This window comes from Labrus bergylta, chromosome 13, assembly GCF_963930695.1.
Source record: "Labrus bergylta chromosome 13, fLabBer1.1, whole genome shotgun sequence".
NCBI lineage: Eukaryota > Metazoa > Chordata > Actinopteri > Labriformes > Labridae > Labrus > Labrus bergylta.
The window spans coordinates 16,812,134-16,834,397 of record NC_089207.1 but is presented as its reverse complement, the minus strand read 5'-3'; the positions used below and the strand labels follow the sequence as shown (position 1 = coordinate 16,834,397).

Below are 22,264 nucleotides of genomic sequence, written 5' to 3'. Positions count from 1 at the left end.
TTCGTTATGCATCAGAGAAGACACAGCTGTCTCAAGGTACGCATATATCCAAAATCCAAGCTGACACCGAAGGTGAGCCGACGCACCTTTGGATGACCTGCCTCTGCACAGGGTTACACAACCAGACCGTAACACCATGACGGTTCAGTTCAGTTCAAATGAACTGAATAAAGAAAGCGTCTTTCTTCTCGAAAGTCGACAGCGCTGCAGATATTTTTATATAGTTTCAAAATAGCTGCGGTCAACATTTGTCAGTGTGAGTCAAATGAATCCTCAAAATAAATAGTAACATTATACGCTGTGTAAAGCTCATGGAGGACACTGTCTTTGGAAAGGTATTGAGCTGTTCAATTAGGCTACTCAATTCTTTTTACAACAATGAATTCCACTTACTTCCTAATTTCAAGAACTAACGCAGACACCATGACATCAACCACAAATCCAGAGAATTCTTGGTGACACATAACAAAGTCTTAATGTGTGTGTGTGTCAGTGTGCATAGACCAAATCTCCTGCTATAGCTATCTCTCTGCTCTCACATAAGCCTTGTTCACACTTGCACAAAACTCCTCAAGTTTCCCGGGTTAAGCAGCATGTGTGAACACAAACGGCAGAATTCTTCACTCAGACTTTAACGTAGAGTATTTGTTCGGCTGCTCATTAAATAAGAAATGATCTAACTCACACGAGCAGCTGACCAGTGCTGGGAAAGCCACTTTGAAACCATTACATTGCAAACTAACAATTAAGAAATTTAAATTTGTTTAATATCTACGGCTTTTCAGAAAAAAAGTAATTACTACTTTGAAAAAAAATATATAAAATTGGGAGCGTACATGTCAGTTTATTTGGGTTTAGTCCAATAACTCTGACTTGTTCATTCATTTAAATATGGTGATGGTGATAATTGCAGGCTGAGATTCTGGAGGTTTATTCATGGTCATACAGTCACAGCCTGCCCTTTTGCATGTACGCTCCACAGAAAGGTCAAGTGTGTGCTGGTGGCTGCTTGAGGAATGAATTGTCCCATCAAGCCTTTACAGCAGTTAGTGATGAAGGAGAAGAGGAGAGGGGCTGGTTCAAAGGGGGTTCACTTACAGTAAAGAAGCTATAAAAAAACAATAAAAAAAAACATTCCTTTCTTTAAAACACACACTGTTTATTTTTCTCCCCTTAGTACATACATATACATATGTATACACCCCCCCTCTCTCTCTCTCTCTCTTTCTTGAATTCTGTTCATGAGTAGATACCTGTCTTTGTCATTTAACACAACATATCAGTCACGCCCACGGACACACCCACACTCATTCAAGACGCATCCGCTTATCTTAATCCTCAATACACAGGTTCCTCCCGCTGATCATTCACTCACTGATAAAAAACCTTAATAGTCATTTATTTTGTCCCTTTTTCAATTGTGCAGCGTTCATTCAGCAAGGGCGGGGTTACACCCTGGATTGTTTGCCATTCAATCACAGGGCTGACATATAGAGACAGACAACCAGCCACACTCACATTCACACCTATAGGCAATATAGAGTCATCACTCTGTCCTAACAAGCTGGAGTGCCTGGAGAGAACCCACGTATGCTCGGGCAGGATATGCAAACTCCACACAGAGGGGCTCCTGTCAGACTGGGATTTGAACCTGGAACCTCCCCGCTGTGAGGCAACAGCGTTAACCCCTGCTCCACCGAACAGCCCATGCTTACCTCCCCTCTGTTAAAAAAACATTTTTTCGATACTGTGTGGCAACTGATGTTTTTTCTACTCTGTCAATGATTTTAACAATTTTGAAGTTGACCTTCAATTTCAGTGCAAACTCCTTAAGTTACTGTTAATCAATAGTTATACCAGGCCTTGTCCACTGAGCTTTGCTGTTGTATACTGCACTAAATGTGCTTGGAATCCCAGTGTATTGTTGTGTATTGTATTTTGTTACAAACCTACCTGCTATCAAATTTGGTATTGGACGTTAGACTGAGTGTAATACCCTCTTTAGAGGGAAATTCACACTCCTGCCTCACTTTTATTCAAGTGGGTTCAGACCTCCCTTCAGGTGGTTTGTGAAAACTCCATCAGTTAAAGCTAAAATTATGTTCACAGCAAGATACCACTGGAGGCAAATGAGGGGGAAAAAAAGTACTTTTAACCTTTAAAGATTATAAAACACAGACTCTAGTTTTGCAACAGCCACCCTCAAGACAAGATTAGGCTTACAATTAAAGTGTCTGCGTTATCGTCAAAATATCTAAATGAGAATAGTTTTAGCATGAAAGGAAGCAGCGAGAGGAGCTGTGAGGAACTTAATCAAAATCTGAGCTGCTGGAGTAAATGGAAATTCTCTCCACAGAGCAGCTGTAAAAAAAAAAAAGAAAAAAAAAGAAAGGGCTTTATACTTCACACATGTACATGTACACAAACGCGCACAACCTCCCATCGTAGAGGAGCTCTCAGCCGTCCCGAGAGGCCGCTGTTGGTCGCTGGCTGATGTCTGGGCTCCATACATTTTTAATGAGGCCTCTCACTTTCTCCACAATAGGCACTATACCAGCAGACTGCAGTGCGTCAACACATCCTAATGCTGCTCGCACACACACTCGAACACCCACAGACAGGCGTGCGTGATCGGTCATACACATGCATGAGGCGGATTTGTGATAAACCCCTGTTTTCTCTCCTCCTCTCACACACCAAATCACTGCTTCACACATTCTGCTGAGAGGTACAAAGGGGTAGAGAAGTGTTAAATGAAAGTTAGCAGTGTGTGTGTGTTTGTGTGTGTGTGTGTGTGTGTGTGTGTGTGTGTGTGTGTGTGTGCGTGTGAACTGTTCATATCCAAGTGTGTGACATGTGTGCGTGAGGATACTTTCTTAGCAGGATGTGTCGTATTGATTAGTTCCCTGCGATTATTTCCCTCCCCTCATCCCGCCCCTCCGCCCTCAGACTGTCTGCTGGCTCTCAAGTGAAAAGGCCACTTTACACACATGTTAACACTATCACACAGTAACACACACACACACACACACACACACATCCAGAATGACACTACGCAGTTTAGTCCAACATATTCACTGGCTGCTTGGTGTTGTGCACAAATCCCAAGCAGCAAACCTTACTGCAACTGATCATAGAATTGATTTTCATAATCTTAGCCTCAAATGTCAGTGTAATCCTTTGCATAAATGAGTGAGAAGAACACAGGAAGAGAGAAATAGAGAAGAAGAAGAAGAAGAAGAGAGAGAGACCAAGATGGAGGGACGCAGAGAGAGAGAGAGTGAGTGAGGAAAGGAGACTTGGTGAAATGATCACCTTGTTAAAACAAAGACAAAGGGGAAATAGATAAGTGAGAGGTTGAAAATACTAATTGGATTAAAGGGGGCCTTAAAAATACACACACAATGACACAAAGTAAAATAATAAATACATCAATGATGTATAACTGAACGATCCTCCAGGGCATGTGCTGGGGAGCCCTGACACATTTGGTCCCTCTTGACACTGATGGAAAGTTGATACCACAAAGACACAAAATATAACTACGAAGAGAGACAACTACAAGAGAGAAACAAAACAAATGAAATGTTTATGACATGACATGCAAGAGAAATACGAACTCCAAGAGGCAAATAACTACATTTTAATAAAGGGAATCAAAACTATTACATGGACCTAGAAAATGATGATCTGCATTTACAAACTGTTTGTAAATCTAACCACGGCAGAGGAGTCTCAAAAATCCCACACACAAATGCAGTGAGGTTCACAAATGACAAACAGTTTGTAAATGTAGACTTAACAGTTTATATATTTGTGGATTTCTATTACATATATACAAAACTATAAATATTTGTGTGCGAATCAGAAATACAGATACACATTATTTGTGGATTTGTTTTACATTTATATAGAATGAAATATATTTGTGTGTGCATTGAAATACATTTGTGAATCCTTCTGTGTGCATTTGTGAATATTGAGACTGATCTAACGCCATACAGAACTACAAAGAAACTACAAACAGCCACAAGGAACAACACACACATGTAAGCAAAATGACATTAAAGAAGTCTAAAATGACTCCAAGGAGATGTAAAGTGACCATGAGGGATGCTAAACCCAAAAATTAAGAATATCTTTTTACAAAACTAAAACAAAGACATGCAAAACCATGATAGAGAGATCCAGAACAATGACAAAAAGAGATGCAAAAGCATGACAGAGAATTGAAAGACAACTAAAAGTATAACTATAAAAAATTGACTTAAAGAAAAACAAAATCAATGCAAGAAAAATTAAAGAGGACATGTTATCCCACTTTTCCACCTTTTCAAACAGTCCCCTGTGGTCTAAATGAAACATCTGTGCTGTGCTTTGGCCAAAATATAACATGAATCAAGCACCAGAGGAGGTTTGTGACCCTGTATAAAGCAACTCTATCAGAGCGCTCCGTTGTGGTGTGTGTGTCTCTTTAAATGCAATGAGCACCACCCTGAGTTTTCCCGGTCGACATCACTCCTCTGTAGCAAGGATAAGAATGGCGGACCTGCGCAAAAATTTTGTTCTAGACCGGGGGTGGAGTCCATGGGTGGAGATATCTGAGGAGAGGAGGGTATTTTTTTTTTTTTACCAGAATCCCACTGTGATGTCACAAGGAGAGGAAATTTGAAACTGAGCATTTTTCTCTGTGTTGTAAGATTTATGCAGACCACAAACAAAGGACTGGATTGGTTTCTTTCACATTTAATGGGTCTGTAGACACTCAGGTTACCAAATACATGTTCAAAAACACTGTAGAAGTGGATTTGTCCCCTTTAAACTGACACAAAGGGACTGAATACACAGGGGATACAATACTCACACAAAAGTAAGTATTTCGGTGGGAAACAAAATTACTACAGAGAGGCTGGAAATGACTTTAAAGAGTCAGACAAATATTTAAAAAAATACAGAACTACAGTATGGAAATGTAAAGCAACTTGAATAACAAAAAAAGGTCACTCAGTGGCTATTAAAAGATGATAAAAGAACACAAAAAGGGAACATGCTTTTCATGTTGAATGCAAGCAGCAGCTTCTCTCTAGCTTTGTCCGTGTGCTGATGCATTGAATGCTTCCAGTGGTTTCTATAATGCGTGTGCATGAAAGGATCCAGCGCAAGGAGAATAAAGTCATCGTCTGCCTTGCCTGTTGGCCTGTGACTTTTTTTCAATGAAATTCCTTTTTTGCTCTCTATCAAAATGGCTGCAAAAGGGACACAAAGTGCAGCCTTTAATAGCCTCTCGCTCTTCTTTCAGGGGGGGGGTCTAAACCCAGCGTTTACACGGCAAGTGTCCTGCAGCCCCTCTCGATGACTGGCCTGCTATCTGCTCCTTCTCTATCTTAATTCTATCATCACAGAACGGTGCTATTGATGGGTTTTGAAAGCATGGCTTTTTTGTGGGTAATTACAGTTTTACACCACAAATGGATCTAAATGGGTTTTCGTGACACTTTATTGATCTTTGAGGGGTAAATTGGTCTTCTTCTGCCTGCTGCCTGCCTCCAGAATACAGAGCTAAAGGGGTGCTGTGAGGATAGCTCAGCTATTTGCAACAGCGGGGTCAAATTCACCACAGTTCAGCCAAAATAGGTTCAAACTTCACCCACTATTTTGGACACATTGTTCAGTGAGTCATACATGATGACTAATAAAGTACATCTTATTTCTCTCTACACCAGACTGCTCAGTGAAAGTCAGATGATCAGTTCAAAGAACATAATGAAACAAATTACCCTTCATGATAAAAGGTTCTTTCTTTTGATTTTGAAAACTTACATTAAAAACATTCAAATGTCTCGTCATGGTTTCATAGAGAAGCAAACTAAGTTTCTCACTCCAACAACTTTAAAAAAAAATCAAACAGCTGTAATATATGTCATTAATTAATTATATTTTTTATTATCAAATAAAAATGCATTAGGGGCAGTGCGGTCTGGTTGTTTGTTTCCACGCTCCATGAACCGGGCTACAGCTCTCGAAGCGGGCAGCCCAGGTTCAAATCTGACCTGTTGCTTCTTTGCTGCATGTCATTCCTCTGTCTCTCTGTCTCTCTGTTTCCATGATTTCTGATTCTTATCAACTGTCGTGTCTCTCAAATTAAGGCATAAAAAGCCCCCGTAAAAATATTTTTAAAAATGGAAATGCATCAAAGCAATGATTTTATTGTTTGCAGGCTTTATAGACGTTGGAATGTAGCCTGGGAACAGACCTCTAGATTGCTGTAATTGGCTGTGCTCAATCAGCCAATAAGAGCTTTTTTTTAAAAAAAAAAGATTTATTTTTGGGCTTTCTGTGCCTTTAATGGATAGATAGGACAGTGGATAGAGTCAGAAATCAGGGAGAGAGAGTGGGGAATGACATGCGGGAAAGACGCCACAGGTGGGATGTGAACCCGGGCCGCCTGCTTGAGACGACAGCCTCCATACATGGGGCACACGCACTAACCATTGCTCAACCAGCGCCCCTGCCAATCAGAGCTTTTTAGGAGGGAATGAAAGTCATAGGTTTGGGGCGGTTTCTTGTATTGTCACAGTTGCAAACGTTTTTCAGAGTAAACTTAAGCTGATTTGAGAAGTCATGATCATCCTCACAACAACTCAAACAGGCTGGAACTAAATAACAGTATGGTATGACATTAGCTTGTTTTTATCACGACTGTCTCTCAATGTGACACGACCAAAATATAAGACAAGCATGTCAACACATTTTTATATCTTTACTTTCCAGGTTTAACAAACTTCTCTGACATTATGTTGTGTATCAGGTACAAAGGTAAGTAAGCAGATTTCCTGACATGTCAAACACCTTTGTTTTCAGATGAATATTTTTGGGATAAAAATGAAAACATGAGGATAAACACACAGGTAAATCTGGGCCATTTTTGATGGGATTAGACTCTTATGGCAACATTACAGTGGGGATCCCTTAAGGGAGACAGACATTCTGGTTCAGATCATGTTCTTTCAATTAAACCAGAAACAGACATTACAATGCAATATACACCAGGCACCAGATTCCAATTCCAAAAACTGTCATTCTACCTTCAAAACAAAGAAGTTGCTGGTCCATCTGTTTAAGAAAAGTTTGTGCTGCTTTGAGAAATACTCAACGGCTATGCTATACTTCTATCGAACAAAGTATGCAGTACGCACTGCAGTACATACTGCATACTTCATACTGCAGTATGTACTGCACAATGCTTTCCACAGTAGTATATAGTATGACTGCCAGCTGGTGGTTATCTTGCAGTATGCCCTGCTAAGCAGGTTTCCGGTCTTCGGATGGGGGTAAACAACAGTCCAGCAGACTGCAAACCTGGCTACAGTGTAGCATCCATTTGTGATCCGAAAAAAGAACTGACAAGTGATTTTATTTGATTTTCACGATTGAGAATCCAAAAATATATTTGGGGGTATCTTGGTGTGGTTTGGATTGATTGTGATTATTTCCCCCGGTCGTTTCTGTCTGTCATTTGGATCTCTGACCTGGTGCTTTGCATTGTGGGAAACAGTACATGTGGAAGACTGGTCTGATGAATACTGTGAGTTTTTCCCAAATCACATCGGGGTATTTTAGGCAAACTGCAGATCTCGTATTTGTTTGCATACTGCACACTAGATTTGGCTAAATCAGTACTACTAGTATAGTAGGCAGTTTTAAAAAGCAGCCTTAGGTTGGATAGTTTGGATTGAACACAATACTGGAATAACACACATTAACAAAGAAAAGCCAATCAGGGCATTAAACAAACAGCTCCACAGTTCTGCCTGGTAAAATTTCTGTTTGTGTGCATGGACTTTGAAGAGAACGACTCTTTGAAGAGAGAGATGTAACAGCTGTTTGTTGTGTAAAAGACAATCTTAGTCCCAACCTGGATAGAAGGATCTTTAGGGACTCTATAAGAAATGTCTTCAGATACTTAAAACAAAATATGAGCACTTCTTCTATATCAGTACAAAATAAACTGGCGGGATAGATACGTCACCACAGTTTGGGTGAGAAAAAAAATGAAATATTCTTTCATTCAGAACAAAAACTCAGAGCTGAAACAAGGTGCCACTTTAGTCTGACCATCAGTATGCACATCAGAGGCCCACATACCTCAAAGAAGAGACTTTATTTATCTCTCTGGTTCTGTATAAAAAAATATGAACCATGCATTATCATAAACACTTCACTTTTCCATCACCTGGTCTGTGATTACCATCATCTCTCTGCACTTTTTCTTTGATTAACTGGCGGTTTCGCTTGATTAAATCATCTGCGTCTGATTGGATTAACCTGTCATTGTAATCAAATTGATCCTCCACCAGGCCAAAGGTTGGCTGCTGTTTGATGAAAATTACCTGCTGCTGGGTTGCAATTACCTGTCTGATTATTCAACAGATACATTGGCATCACAACACCTTTGGGCTTTTAGTTGATTAAAGCTTACATGTAGTTTCCTGTTGCGAAGAAGACACACTTAAATATTAACATGTCTGCTTGTGTTACTATTTCAACCTAGAGATAGTGTTGTTAGGATTTTATCAATGCCATTACGACCATGAATTCTACTTAAATAGTCCATAAAATAAAGACATGACCTGAAAATATGTTGAAAGATTCAACTTTTTTTAATAGTAGCTTTCTGGCCACAAAATTGGAAACCTATTGTGGCTTCTTTCTCCTTGAATGTGGCGGCTTTTCATATTGAGACATACAAGCAGCAGAAGACCACCCTGGACACCCTGGGTGCCACCCAGCTAAAATAACCAGAGCCCATCCATCTCATGGTGCACACCACTTTGCATACCCAGGCGCCTATTATGCAACACTATGGACGCAAACACAGGATCACTCTGACTACTACGTGTGCACTTTGCATAATTTTAGGCAGACGCCTTTTTTTTTCTTTCCAGCTGGCATGGATGTTCACTTCCTTCTCAAGAGACAATTTTGAAGTGAAATCGGCCCCATTATAAAGCATAACTACGTCTCCACATGCTGTCGAATTACTCCATCAGAATGTCCCATCAGGAATTAAAAACATTAACTGACAACAAAGCTTTTAATAACAAGGTGAATCAATGGCTTAAACCAGCGGTTCTCAACTGGTCAAGCCTCAGGACCCACCACCAACTGCTTAGTGAAAGACCACGACCTGAATTTCAGATATTTTTTCAACCGATCATGATTTGTTTAATTAAAAAATGTGCAGTTTTGACCTGAGACAGAACAAACGTCTATGAAAAAACACTTCATAGACTATATTTTCCAGACAGACTGAAAATGGCTCTGAGACCCACTTTTGGGTCCCAACCCACCAGTTGAGAAACACTGGCTTAAAAAAAAGGCAAAACTGTGATCTTTTGTCTGCTTCTCTCACAGTAAAGTTAAAACTAGTGCAGTTCTTCAAACAAAGTTATACACGACGTAATCACTACAGTCAGTTATGACCCGCTGGCTCGCCTCTAGCTGCCCTATGATATAAGCGCAGGTCTCCCTTTCTCTGCTGAAAGATCTGGATTACAGTTATTATCTTTGATGTTTTTTTAAAGGTTAATTAAGGTGAATGAGGCTCCATTATAGTTCCACTATTAAATGAAAACAACATTAAATTTAACATTAAATACTGATAGAAGCACAGATTGTCCATGAGCTTAATGGTACTTTCAGTGCTGACCAATCAGGTACCAGTACCAAACAACACTGCTTCTTCAAAACAATCTCTATTTCTACCATATGTATTTTTCACTTTGGCTGGCGTTCCTATTTTGTTGAACATCTTTTTAATGTGGTGGGATAGGTTTCATTTATTTTGTTGGGGTTACAATGACTGTTCTTGAGGCTCCATTTCCTTTTATGTTTCCAGTTTTGTGTGCACACATCATCGACAGTGCGTTTTGCTGTTGTGACCTTCTAAAGTCTACCTTGGGGGATTAAGAAATTGCCACTAAATCCATTTCTGTGTTTTAGTGGAATATTACGGTGCATTTGTGAAAGTGGGTGGCATCAGGAGGAGAGGAGTCCAGCTGTTTGGTATTTGCAACGAGGCACAGAATGCATCATGAAGCAGTTCCTTTTGCATTACGGTTATTGCACACCAGGGTACATTATCTTTCCATTACATCGAGCAGTTTGATAGAGTCATCCTCTCAGGGCACGTCTAATTTCTAGCGGTACGTCTGGGATTTCTTCTAAGCACTGCTCTCCCTTTTGCTGATAGCAGCTGATCCTTGTTCCACACCACATCAGTGATGTTGGTTCATTTAAGCTCCAATCATGCTGCAGAAAGCAAATACACTGATGCTTCTGCCCGGTGCAGGAAACAGCTCACCAGTTGAGCTTTCATCTAATTGGTCTTTGCACCCTTGTGTTTACTTTGTACCCCTGAGGATGTTTTTAGCGCCGCTTCCTCGCTAATGCACACGAGTTAGCTGATAACAGACATTACCTGCATCCGCCTCATCTGCAACAAATGGTTAAATTTATGACAAACATTATTTCTTCTGAGGACTAGTTTTTCCTCGTGTGAGTCAAAGTCATTTTTGGCCTGACATTGCCGAGTCCTGTAGGGTTCGTAATTGGATTTCCAGAATAAGCGAAAATCTCCTTTCTCTCGGTGCCACGCTCTGGTAATTGAGGTTAAATGAAATGGTCAACCATGCACTAAACCTCGGTGGGTGTTGAGCAGCGGGGGTGAGCAGTATAGAGAGGAGTTCAAATCTAAACCCTCAGGTATTCAACACTGGAATAGATGCACAGAGGTAAGGTATTATCAGAATCCAAATCAGCTTACACAGGCAAGGAGTTTGACTTTAGTAAACTGTGCCCTTTCTGTACAACATGAAACTTTACATGTTTCAAACAATATGAAAAGTGATACAGAAGCATACTGCATTTACACAAGGAAATTAAATCTGCTCTTATTTTCTGAATTAACGAGATACCGGTTCCTCAAAATCCCAACAGAAGCTCATTTAGACCTCTTTAAGAAGCAAAGAGTCACGTGTCTTAAGGTAACATTTAACATTTTGATTAGTTTGTCGATCTTTGCAGTTCAGAGGCAAACCCCACTCTGATCTGTCAGGATCAGCTGTGTCAATAAGACATGCTTCACTGATATGATAGAGTAAAAAAAGAGAGCAGATTGTAATTTTCTCACTTGAATGCAATACACCTGCATCAGGTGATGACGTGTTTGTATGTAAAAAAAGATCTTTGGGATTCTTTTTAGAGATAAAGCTATTGAAGATTTGATGTATATTTTGACTTACAAGCTTGTTTTTTTGTAATTCAAAGACTTAAGAACATAAAATCTGTTCTGAAGAGTTTACCGTCCGGCGCTCTATGTCACTGTTAGCACCATGGCTTTGCTCCGTCCCACGGTGCACCCTGCTGCACTTCGTCCATTTCTTTAGTGTGAGTGCAGACAGGAGCAAGCTGTCCTCACGGGTTCACAAAATCAGAGGTAATGTCACCCGGTAATGAAGAGAAAAAAATTCAAGCAACAGGTTACTTACGTCTTTCTGGGGTTGATTTGCTGTTCATTCGGTGCCTGTTTTGACATAATGTTGATAAAGCGATGGGATATATGATCGGTAGTCTGTATATTGTGTTTTATTTTGAAATTGAGCTGATGCTCTGCGCGTTCCCTTGTCTGACTTCCTGTCCAGGTCGACGAGTGCTTGCAGCGGGCACCGTCAATAATAGACTATTTGGAGCGGAGCAGAGTGCAGTGGCGCTGCTCGCGTGCTCTGGAGATGGACTGTGGAGCTTGCTGTGAACACACCCGCATTGACTAGAGAGGGCAGAGGCGCTGTAGTGCGCGGCACTGATGGAACGCAGTGCACACAGACTATGTGGGAAATGGGGGTTAACTTAAACCGAGCTGACAGTTAATCACTTCATCTCATACCTAGCCTGCAGTTTCAGGCATTAAAAATAAATACATAGAAATAATCTATCTTGTTGCTGATGGTCTCGTTTGCTTTTTAGGTCATAAAGATGCATCAATATTAATTTCAGTATTTTCTGTACCAGCTGAAAACTCCTCGCAGGAGCTCGAAATGGCAACAATCAGGAGTATAGGGGAGTGCTTTGAAACACTGTGTTGAAGAGTGTCAATATGATTTAATTCAAGCTGTGTAACTCTGTGTTTTATTGTGTTCAAACTCACCAAACATCCTCTGCGTCCACATCACACTCAGCCCCGAACTGGCAAATATCACAGGTGGATGTTTCCTTCTGCCCCGCCTCAGCTGAGCCCTCTCCTCCTGAAAGAGACAAGAAGAGACAAAAGAAATCATTTAATGCTTGTTTCAGCCGAGACAAGACTTCCTGTGTGACTATTTTTCTTAAACCCTACTGGTTAAGTCAGAGGGAGCAAAAATGTGTAACGAAGGCCCTTAACCATGCACCGCTCACATGCAATGTGACCGTGAGAAATCATCCTCGGACAACTCAAGTGCATTCACATTCTGCCATATCCCTCCATAATCCCACCCAAGCTTACTCCCTCATCCCCCCCCCCCCCTCGCCTGACTCTCATCTATCATTCCCAATATCCCCGCTGATCTTCCTGGAGACCCTCTTTTATTTCATTGCGCTGATTTTCTCGCGCTGTGAGTGCGACGGCTCCTTGGCGGCGGTGTGGGTACTGGCGTCAGGCTTATGGCGGCTTAGGGACCCCGTTGGTGCATATCACGCTTCATGATCGGCCGAGGGGGAGAAGAGAGATGGAGAGAATAAAAAAAAAAAAAAGCAATCTGGCCAATCTCAAATTGCATTCTCGTACCACAGAGGACTCCTCCAGTCTCTGCACGCTTTCACTCGTCTTCACTCTCCCCTCGGCCCTCTCCTCCATTAGAAAAGCTCTATTTTTAAACTTAGTAGGCCCCACGAGGACAACTTTGGAAAAGGAGACGAAAAAGGAGGAACTTGGCATCATTTCCCCATGTCATATCTTTTATCTTCCCAACTGGCACACATGCACAGACACCCACACTGCAGCCACTGTGCATTGCTCCCCCTTGTCCCCTCCTTCATTTTCCCCTCTGAGACGTTTGTTACTTCTCCTCGTCCCTAGCGACACGCTGGATGAAATTGAAAGAACTGCTGTGAAGAGGTTTAACCTGATTTTCTGCTCCCGAGCTTAACTCTGGTTCGGCTCTTATTTTAAGGTCGAAGTCGGTTAACTTCACTTTCGCTGTCTTTCACTGTTGAATACAGTCAGAATATTATTGGCCTCCTCCATAACACTCAGCTTGGATTTTGCCGCCGTTGGCTAAGATTATCCCAACAGCTTCATTTCTCGTCTTTTGCCCGTGCCCAAAAAACACAATACAGCCTACAAGAGTGAGAAGTTCCATTGCAGAGGATGTTAAGCTCCTTTCAAACGTCCTGCTTTGGCTCTCAGTGTTTCCTTTTTTTTTTTTTTTTTCTTCCTGCGTTTTTTTCAAGCTGGCTCTGAAGCTGTAGGTGTTGGAAGGCAGCCGTGCCGGTGAGACAACATGTCCTCTGAACGTTGAACATTTGCAGTCAGGTGGAAAGATGTACATTCTGTATTCCCAGCTGTGTTTTGCTTTACCTTCAGGTCACACGACTGACAAGATAGCGACTAAGGTGTGAAGCTGCGTTGGCGTGTAGCCCACCAGTGGAGTCCGTTCCAGCAGATATTCAACAAATATAAAATACCACAATCTAATATATTTCAAGTTTCACTGGATCTTCTAAAGCATACATACAGCATGTTCTGCCAGAAAGACCAGAGGTGGTATGTGCAAAGCTGGCAGTAACAAGACTGAAAACCTGGGATTGATTAATAACAACAAGCTGTGCAGGCTTTACCTGTGTCAGCTGTCTCAGCTGCTGATCTCATATACCTTCACAATAGTTTAACAAAACTTTATCTGGGAACTGTGAGTTTCAACACGGAGGTCCAGGAGCCTCTGGACAAACCAATCTGAACTATTTATCTGCAGCTCAAGACAGAAACATGAAGAGAAATGTACAATCAAAAATATGGATACTACACTTGGACCAATACAAGATTTTTTGGGACGATACCAATATCAATATTGGGGAGGGAAAAAAACTGTCATACCGATATATAGGCAGATATTTATTTGATCTGTAGAGATATATATATATGTGTATATATAGGACTTGTTTCTTTAAGGTAGTGGTGAGACAGGACTGCAGCCGATTGAATTAGCCACTTGTGACTCTTGGACCACTCACCTAACTGTGGTTGTACTTATTTCAAACTGTCCTGGGCGAACTGATGTGTGAAATTTTCTCAGGCTCTCACTAGCTGGTCTCTCTGTAGCTCCACTCTGTCAAACGATCGGCTCCACATAACAGCTCGTGGGCAGGCAAGCATGTAAGCACTCCTGTTAGAGGAGAGTCATGGTGTTTCTTACAGGTGTGCACGTTCATGCACGACACTGATGCCAACACTGTCTCCTGTCCCTCGTCTTTCTGTCCTGACACATCTTTTATGCACACCATCACACCCGCTCTTCCTCTCACACACACACGGTGCTGCAGCCCCAATTACCAAAGGCGACTGGGGACGGGCAGTGTTTTCCACTCCTCAAATCCCTGATAGAGTCCCCTGTAGCACTAACACAACATCTCCCCTGTTTCTGCGTCTGCTAATCCCTTGAATCAGGAGACACGAGCTGGGTAATGACTGAAATGATTAGCCCTTCTACTGCCCCTGCGAGCCCCCTCCCCCACACAGACTCACACACACACACACAACCATATAAATCACCTTGTATCGATCCATGCCTGGACCAGACCGGTCGACTAGCCTGATCTGTGACAAGCACAACAAAAATCCCTTCTTTGATTTGTTCCTTTTGTTTCTAGCTGCTCCCCTTAATAAACACAATATTTCTTGTTGTAAGCATAGCAGGGAGTGGAAGGGAAAGAGAGCCAAGGCAAGAAAAAAACAAGATGCGACTTGGGTGGGAGGACGAGATTTGACGGTGAATGTTGAGTAAAAGGGAGACGACAAGGATTGGAGATGAGACGAAAGAGAGCAAAAATGGTTGTTCATGTATGAATATTCTATGGACCTTTATATAAGGGTAAAATTGTGTCTTTTATCCGGTTACTGGTGTCGACCATGCTGCAGATGAAACAGTGTAAAGGCTTGTATGCACACAAGTTCATGATAACACAACTGAAATCAACACCGTGAGAAACCCGAGACTCCTCTGGTGATGCTACTCATGCACTCAGAAAGCTTTCCCTGTAGAAAAGAGGAAAGGTTTGCTGTGAGGGAGGAAAACCAGCGTGACCGGTTCTGAGCTCATTTCGCTGCAGCACGCTTTTGTGGAAGCATGCACTGATCCACGGGTTTGTCGAATGTAAGTTACAAGACAGAAACAAGGACTGCATCACTGTGCATGATGATCTAAATACCTTTACAATGATACATTTGTCATTTGAGATTGCAGATGTGTTTAAACATGAAGCCAATCTAAGTACAAAAATCTGTAGCAACCTCGAAAGTCCACTCTAGGTTGGTTCCAATAACCAAGAAATCCTTGTTTGGTCCCATATTGAACAGCTGAACAACTTAACAGAACATAACAAAAAAAAAAATGGTATCTGGGATAAATATTCAGGATATTTCTATATTTTCATAACATGCAGCGTTGCGAGGTGAATGACAGATTGCCTTGTTTGCCAGAAAACTTAAGACCTGCCTCAGCCTTACCTCTTTTCCTGTTTCTAGACTGATCGGAAGTTAGGTTGAGGTAACATTTCCAATATGGCGACCACAATTGTTGGGCTTGATAATGCCTCGACAGATACCAATGGGAGATTTCACTGAGACTTCATCCATGATTTATAGTTTGTCTTTGGTTTGCATTGGAGTTATTTGACAGCCTGATGTAATGCTTGACACATCTGTATGACACATCAAGGGCTGACACAGTGTTGGTATTTGACAACTTGGGTGTGAGAACAGGCTGGTACCACATCCTATCACTCACTTAAATCTGTAAAATGGCTACATTATCACAACAGTACAGTTCATTTTGCATATTTTACCACTGGAGTGTTTAGTCACCAGTAAAGTCAAAGCACAGGCTGTGCAGATGTAGACTGGAGCTGATATCTAGCTTACAGAGCAAAAAAAACACGAGCATAAACTGTACAAGGACACACACAGGCATGGTGTGTTAGTGCCGCTCTGCCTGTAGACAATCAGTGAAACAAAAAAGCAGTTTTAGTGCGAGCGACTGGGAAAGGGATCATTTAATTGCATGAGCATACGGAGGGATCGCGAGAACAATCTCTTTTAGTGAGCAAACAACCCCGCATCCCAACATGCGCATACACAAAGACACACACACACGCCCAAACACAGACAGCAGATTTAGGGCACTGTAGCATGCAGCTATCATAGGGATGATGAATGAAGCCCACACATCCCTGGAAAACAGAGCAAGACCACTGCGACCTTGGTTGCAAACACACAGGGGAGAGACAGAAGAGAGGAAGGGGAGAAAAAAACATGGGCTGATATATCCCACATATCTGTGTGTGTGTGGTATCTGAAACAGATTCAGTGTAAACCTCTCATAGCTCACTATTCTTACTGAATCACCCTTCAAAGAGGTCCCGACCGGGCTCAGACACAACATGTTTCAAACCATACAACTCCCCGGAGCAATTTATAGATCTGTAAAGATTGCATGGGTGATAGCCATGTGATGTAATATGAGACTATATAGGCTGTCTGGCAGCATCTTATACCAGTGATATCTATGTTAATAGTCAGGAAGGCAGCACCTCTAGTGGCCATAGTTGATGGACGAGAGAAAAACTAAAGTTTGTGACATCGTATAAAGAACAATGAAGTCCACCCAGAGACTTGTTTGGGTCTGATTGGTGGTTAAAACAAACCAGCTTATTCTCAATCTTTAGGCGTCAACAATTTGTCCCACCACTCAAATATAACACATTATATAATGTTTGAAAGGTGATCATTTTAGATGTGTTTCACCTTGGGACATTTTGAATATTTGACCACACCTGCCATCATATCATCATATCATCATATCAGCACATTGGTGTTTAAATGTAGATTTCTAGGTGTGGCCCCAGTCCTTTGTTCAAAAATAATCAACTGAAGAAGACCTCTGGTCGAAACATTGTGATGAATTAAAACTTTTTTTTGTGGCATTTGAGCAAGTGTGCAGGCCTATCTGCTTCCCTGTGTGTTGATTTAAATCATAACCTGGGAGGGCAAATCCACTGGCGCTTTCAGAGGCCCAGCTATTTCTGCAGGCGGACCTGACTGTTTCACAGTGTCAGACAGTTATCTCCTGTTTTTCTCCAGCAAGCGCTTACAGGTATGATTGGAACATGTTGCCTACCAACAGTGGAAAGGCTAATTTAGCTCTTGTGGGTAATATTAAAGGGAAACAATCCATGAGGTTGCGTGAGTTGGAGACACTGTTGTGCAATGTCATTATATAGCATTAAAAATGCATGCAATCCCTATTGTGAACTGAAATAGATATTGCAAGTGGAGAATTGGTTAAGGACAATCCACGAGTCAAAAGCTGTTAATTATTAATGAGAATTCATCAATGCAGATTAAAAAAACAAAAGCATCCTATACAGAATAAGAGGACAGTGCATGTATACCAAAGACTGTATACCATAGCCTACCCTCGTTGATATGAATTAGTGGGGAAACTATTAGAAACAGCTCTTTGTTAAACACAATACAAATACACAGAAGCACAAAAGCTTACAAAATCACCATGAAGTTCAATCAACGCTGAGCAGTGGATGCAAGGCTGTTGTATCAGACCAAATTCGTTTTATCTCTGTGTTGATGATAAATCACTCCTTATACATAGATTCAATTGCATTGAGTGTTCCAGAAGAGCTGTACACAGGCAGCAGAATAATTGCACCATGCCAGCAAAACAAAATTAGGCCTATTGGCAGGTGTGATAAATCTTAGCGAGGGCTGTTTTCTTCCAGTAAACTGACATGCGATCCATGAAAGGTGATACAGGAAGCAATAAACATGAGCCAGATAGCTGATAATGGCCCTGGATTATGATACTGAATCTATGTCGTATCTGCATCTCACTGCAAGCGGTGCACATGGCTTGAATTCATCTGAGATGTAGCCTCTCTGTTGCATTGGGAAGCTCCATTAAAAGAAGACCACGCTGACAATTAAACTTTGAAAGCCATCAATCAAAATGACATTATCAACGGGCCGCTGCCCCAAGTGGCCGATCTGACAGGGCGAGCAGGGCCAGAGAACAGAAGACAGCCAAATAATCCATAAACATAATGGACATCAATATTGAAAAGATGACAGATGAGACTGCCGACAGAGGCCAGGATTCAATTTCTATTCTTTTTTTCCCCCTGCAGGACACCATATCGCTTTTCACAAAGTCATTTATCAGCCATAAGGCCGATGAGGAGAAGCCAAGCTCCTCCAAAAAGTGAGCCAAGGGCGGTTGTTCCAGTGACGCAAATGACAAAATGAATCAAGCACGGGGCAGTAATGACTATGATATGAATAATGATACTATCAACATGCTTGGTGGGATTGGCAGGGAAACTCAAAACACACTCTACACAGTAATAAGTGCAACAGGACCAACACATATCTATAAAACAATGTTAAAAATTAGAATGCAAACAAGAAGCGCATAATGTTTGCCTTGGAGTTTATACTTTAAGGTGGAGTCAGTAGCATTGTTTGTTGCAGCTGGTCAACACAATCAATCTGGGTCCCTCCTCCTGTACTGGGCTCAATGAGTGTTCTTTTAGTTGGAATTCAATTCGTTTTTTTTTTTTTTTCAAAAGGTTTTTGTAAGGCATACGCACATTTATGTTTCCATGATGCAGGAACACATGGCAGACATGCATCATGGAGAAGTCCAGTGAACATAAATGAATAAAGCAGCTCATACAGAAAAAAGCAAAACAATGAATGTCTCAGGTATTAAAACAAAAACAGAAATAATGCATAATGCACCAGCGACAAATCACGTCGTACATACATTGATGAGAATTGCCACATGATTCCATTAAGGAGGGGACAGAAAATGTATTGAGACTTATCTGCAGAATTTGTCGCTCCAGAGGACACACTGAGCCCTCTGGAGCGACACGTTTCTTCATACACTTTACACATAATGTTGTGGCTTGCAATCGTGTTACTTATTTATCATCAACCATTTTTTAACAATGGTCAAAGTCACGTTTAGTCCACATGACCAGCCCCATGAGAATAACTACTCTAATTAAACGAACGCTCACTGTCTTGAGCTGCCTCTGACTCGCACAACGTCTACCTAGAGCCGCATGCCGTCTTACCTGTGACAGCAGCAGCGCAGCAAGTAGCCTTTACATTTTTACATGCAGTGACAAAGACTTTACATGCATAGTGGTCAGTTCTTTGACTACTGAAGTTGACATCAGAGACTTTTATTGTAGATTATTAATGAAACTGACCCCCCCCCCCTAAAAAAATAAAAAAATGCTGTTTTTTTCTTAAACTTTCTTAAACCAAACTTATCCAGAGAGTCCAGAGAGAGAACCACACTCCCAAACGTACGGAGTCTTTTTTTGTGAAAAAGTATTTCACCTTGCCCGCTTTGGCCTGATCACTCCACAACTCACTTGTATGATGGACTCTCTGATTCAGTGTTATTACTCATTATTGTGCAGGACCCAATTAGAAAGGATTGCATTTGTAATTTGTTATTCCTGCATGAAAAAGAGCATCTTCATATGCAAACATTTGCTTCTTTACCTTCCCTGACCTTGCTGCTTCATTGTCAAAACACGTTGTTAGTGAAGAGCCATGTCAGATGAAAATATAATTTTGCTTTGCTGTGGACAACAAAGGTTTCTATAATTTCAGATTCTTGTTTACTCCCCTACTTTCCTTGACATGCAGTTCATCAGTAACTTGCCACTTCTAACAAGCTCCATGGATCACATTCTCCGACAAGCTGATGTATTCCAGAGAAGCCTTTAATAATTAGTGAAGTGCCATTCCTCTGAAGGTCACAGCCAAAACATGCCTTGCAAGAAAGGTAATAAATAAATAAAGCGTTGTTGGGGAGTGCAATTTGCATTCTACTCTACCTCTAAATCATTAACGCTCAAGCAATGTACCTCCTGTCAGCATGTCAATTATAAGGAAGCCATCAGTTTGCAATGTTTGTTGATGTGGTGGTATCGCTTTACTTTAAATATGGAGACTGGGCATCGTTATCAAACCTAATGTGACATATAGAGGAGTGACTTCAGCAGAAAACACTGTAAAATGAAGTGAACTGAGAGCCTGCTGAGTTCACAACGGCCAGAAAGCAGTGAATGCATTTTGAAAACAACAGCCTCTCTAACTTCAGACAAGTTTGGCCTTTTGAAAAGTTCAACTGTGTCCATGATTGTTAGTTTAAAATTCCCCTGAACTAACCCTCAGTCAAACTTAGCACAGCACAAACACAATGACCTCCATCTCACCCCTCCCAAATCCCATAGCACCGTGACACAGCTGCAGACAGGTACGACTACCTTTGCTGGTGACCGTGCAGCTGTTAAACGAAATCATGAACAAGGGCCCTGGCTGGGCCAGAGACTCTCTGAATGGATTAAAAAAAAAAAAGAGAATTATGGCTTTAAAACTTTTATGACATCTTTCAAAGCTTTGAGAGGATTAGACCCAGCATTCTGTTCTTCTCTCCTCTCGCCTGAATGGCTCAGTGACCGTCTTTCACTCCTGGCACCGATCTGTAGCCAACAAGAGCTCAGGAGCGGAGCATTCAGGCTGTCCAAAACACTTCACTTCTTTGGCATGTCTTTACCTCTGATATTCTCTATTTTAATTAAACATTACTGAAGCAGAGTACTGCTTCTCTGTAGTTCTTGACTGTTAAACAGATTTGCAAATTATTAATTACCAAATTAAAGCAGCAGCAGCAGCATCGATACACAAGAATGTGTCCTTCAAAGGGCTCCATGTTTTTTGTTACGAATATGCTTATTCACTCTACCACTGAGATTGTAAACCATTGGCAATCCTCGTCTATCACCGTCTGAGAGACAATACAGTACATGCCTCTGGGAACAGATGTGATTTTCTATGGTGAAGCCAGCACGTTAAAAGACTTCCTGGAAGGACTTCCTATTCCATCCTGCGTTTACGTTGCGGACGTAAATGTTGTCATTTGCCCGATCAATAACACAGCCATAACCAGAGCAGCCGACTTTTCATCTGTTGATTCTCGGGTCAGTAGTAGAACGAGTAATACATTCACTCTGGCTTACTTCAGCCCAAAAAAAGAAACTTTTAAAATCTTTGTTGAATGAAGGTACTAATAGCTGATTGGCTTTTGTGACACAGCGTCAAGCAGATTTTTGGTCCAATTTGAAAGGTTTGATCTATAATGGATTGTTAGCTTCACTTGTATGCAGATATCTGTTTCTTGAAATGAATTATCCTTCTTTAGATTACAGCTGATGGGATAACGCCCCGCCTGCTTTTTGCTGTCAACACGAACGGTATGTCCTCTATACACCAAAGCCTGCTGAAACGTAATTGGTCAATGCAGCTAAGACTACAAATGTTGCTTAAAATCAAGACTGCCCCTGATACTCCATGAGATGCTTGTTCACATGGGTCCTGCGTTCAGTTTAAGCCTGTCAGACAGAGGGGAGGTCTCAGGACATAAAACATAAAAAAGACACAGCAGAAACCCAAGAATGCAGACGAAGCAACAGAGGCTGACACTATGGTGACAGTTTTCTGGTGTGGAGAAAAGACTATGAAGCAGCTGGTGCCCCTGCTGGGCCAATGATCCCACCAGGGGCACACCTGAATAAATATACCTGCTGTGTTCACCCATCTCGCCCTGACTTCACGCAACAATTATAGCGGGCTGGCAGAATAAAACTCTTGGTTGTGTTTGGGTGACAATTGTTGATGTTGCACCCACACACAGCTCATCCCGAAGGTTTTTTTTGCACATTACTAAAACAGTATTTTACAGTACTAGTAATATGTTATATTATGGTACCAAACAAAAATGTATGAGAAATATGTGATAAAAATAAACCGATCTTTACTTATAAAATCATGTTGAGTTATCTTTAACATTAATATAAATTTAAAAGGAGACATACAAAGGGCTTGTGTATACAGATCACAGTACATTTAAAGAGG

At 41.3% G+C, this 22,264-nt stretch overlaps 1 protein-coding gene across 1 annotated transcript in view; it reads right to left on the bottom strand.

Annotated features, from left to right (window-relative positions):
* tmeff2a (transmembrane protein with EGF-like and two follistatin-like domains 2a) overlaps positions 1 to 22,264 on the bottom strand; it is a 126,535-nt gene that overhangs the window by 14,318 nt on the left and 89,953 nt on the right. The window contains exon 5 of the mRNA XM_020636578.3: positions 12,206 to 12,302. Within this exon, the coding sequence (XP_020492234.1) occupies positions 12,206 to 12,302 (97 nt within the window). The remainder of the gene's footprint in view (positions 1 to 12,205; positions 12,303 to 22,264) is intronic.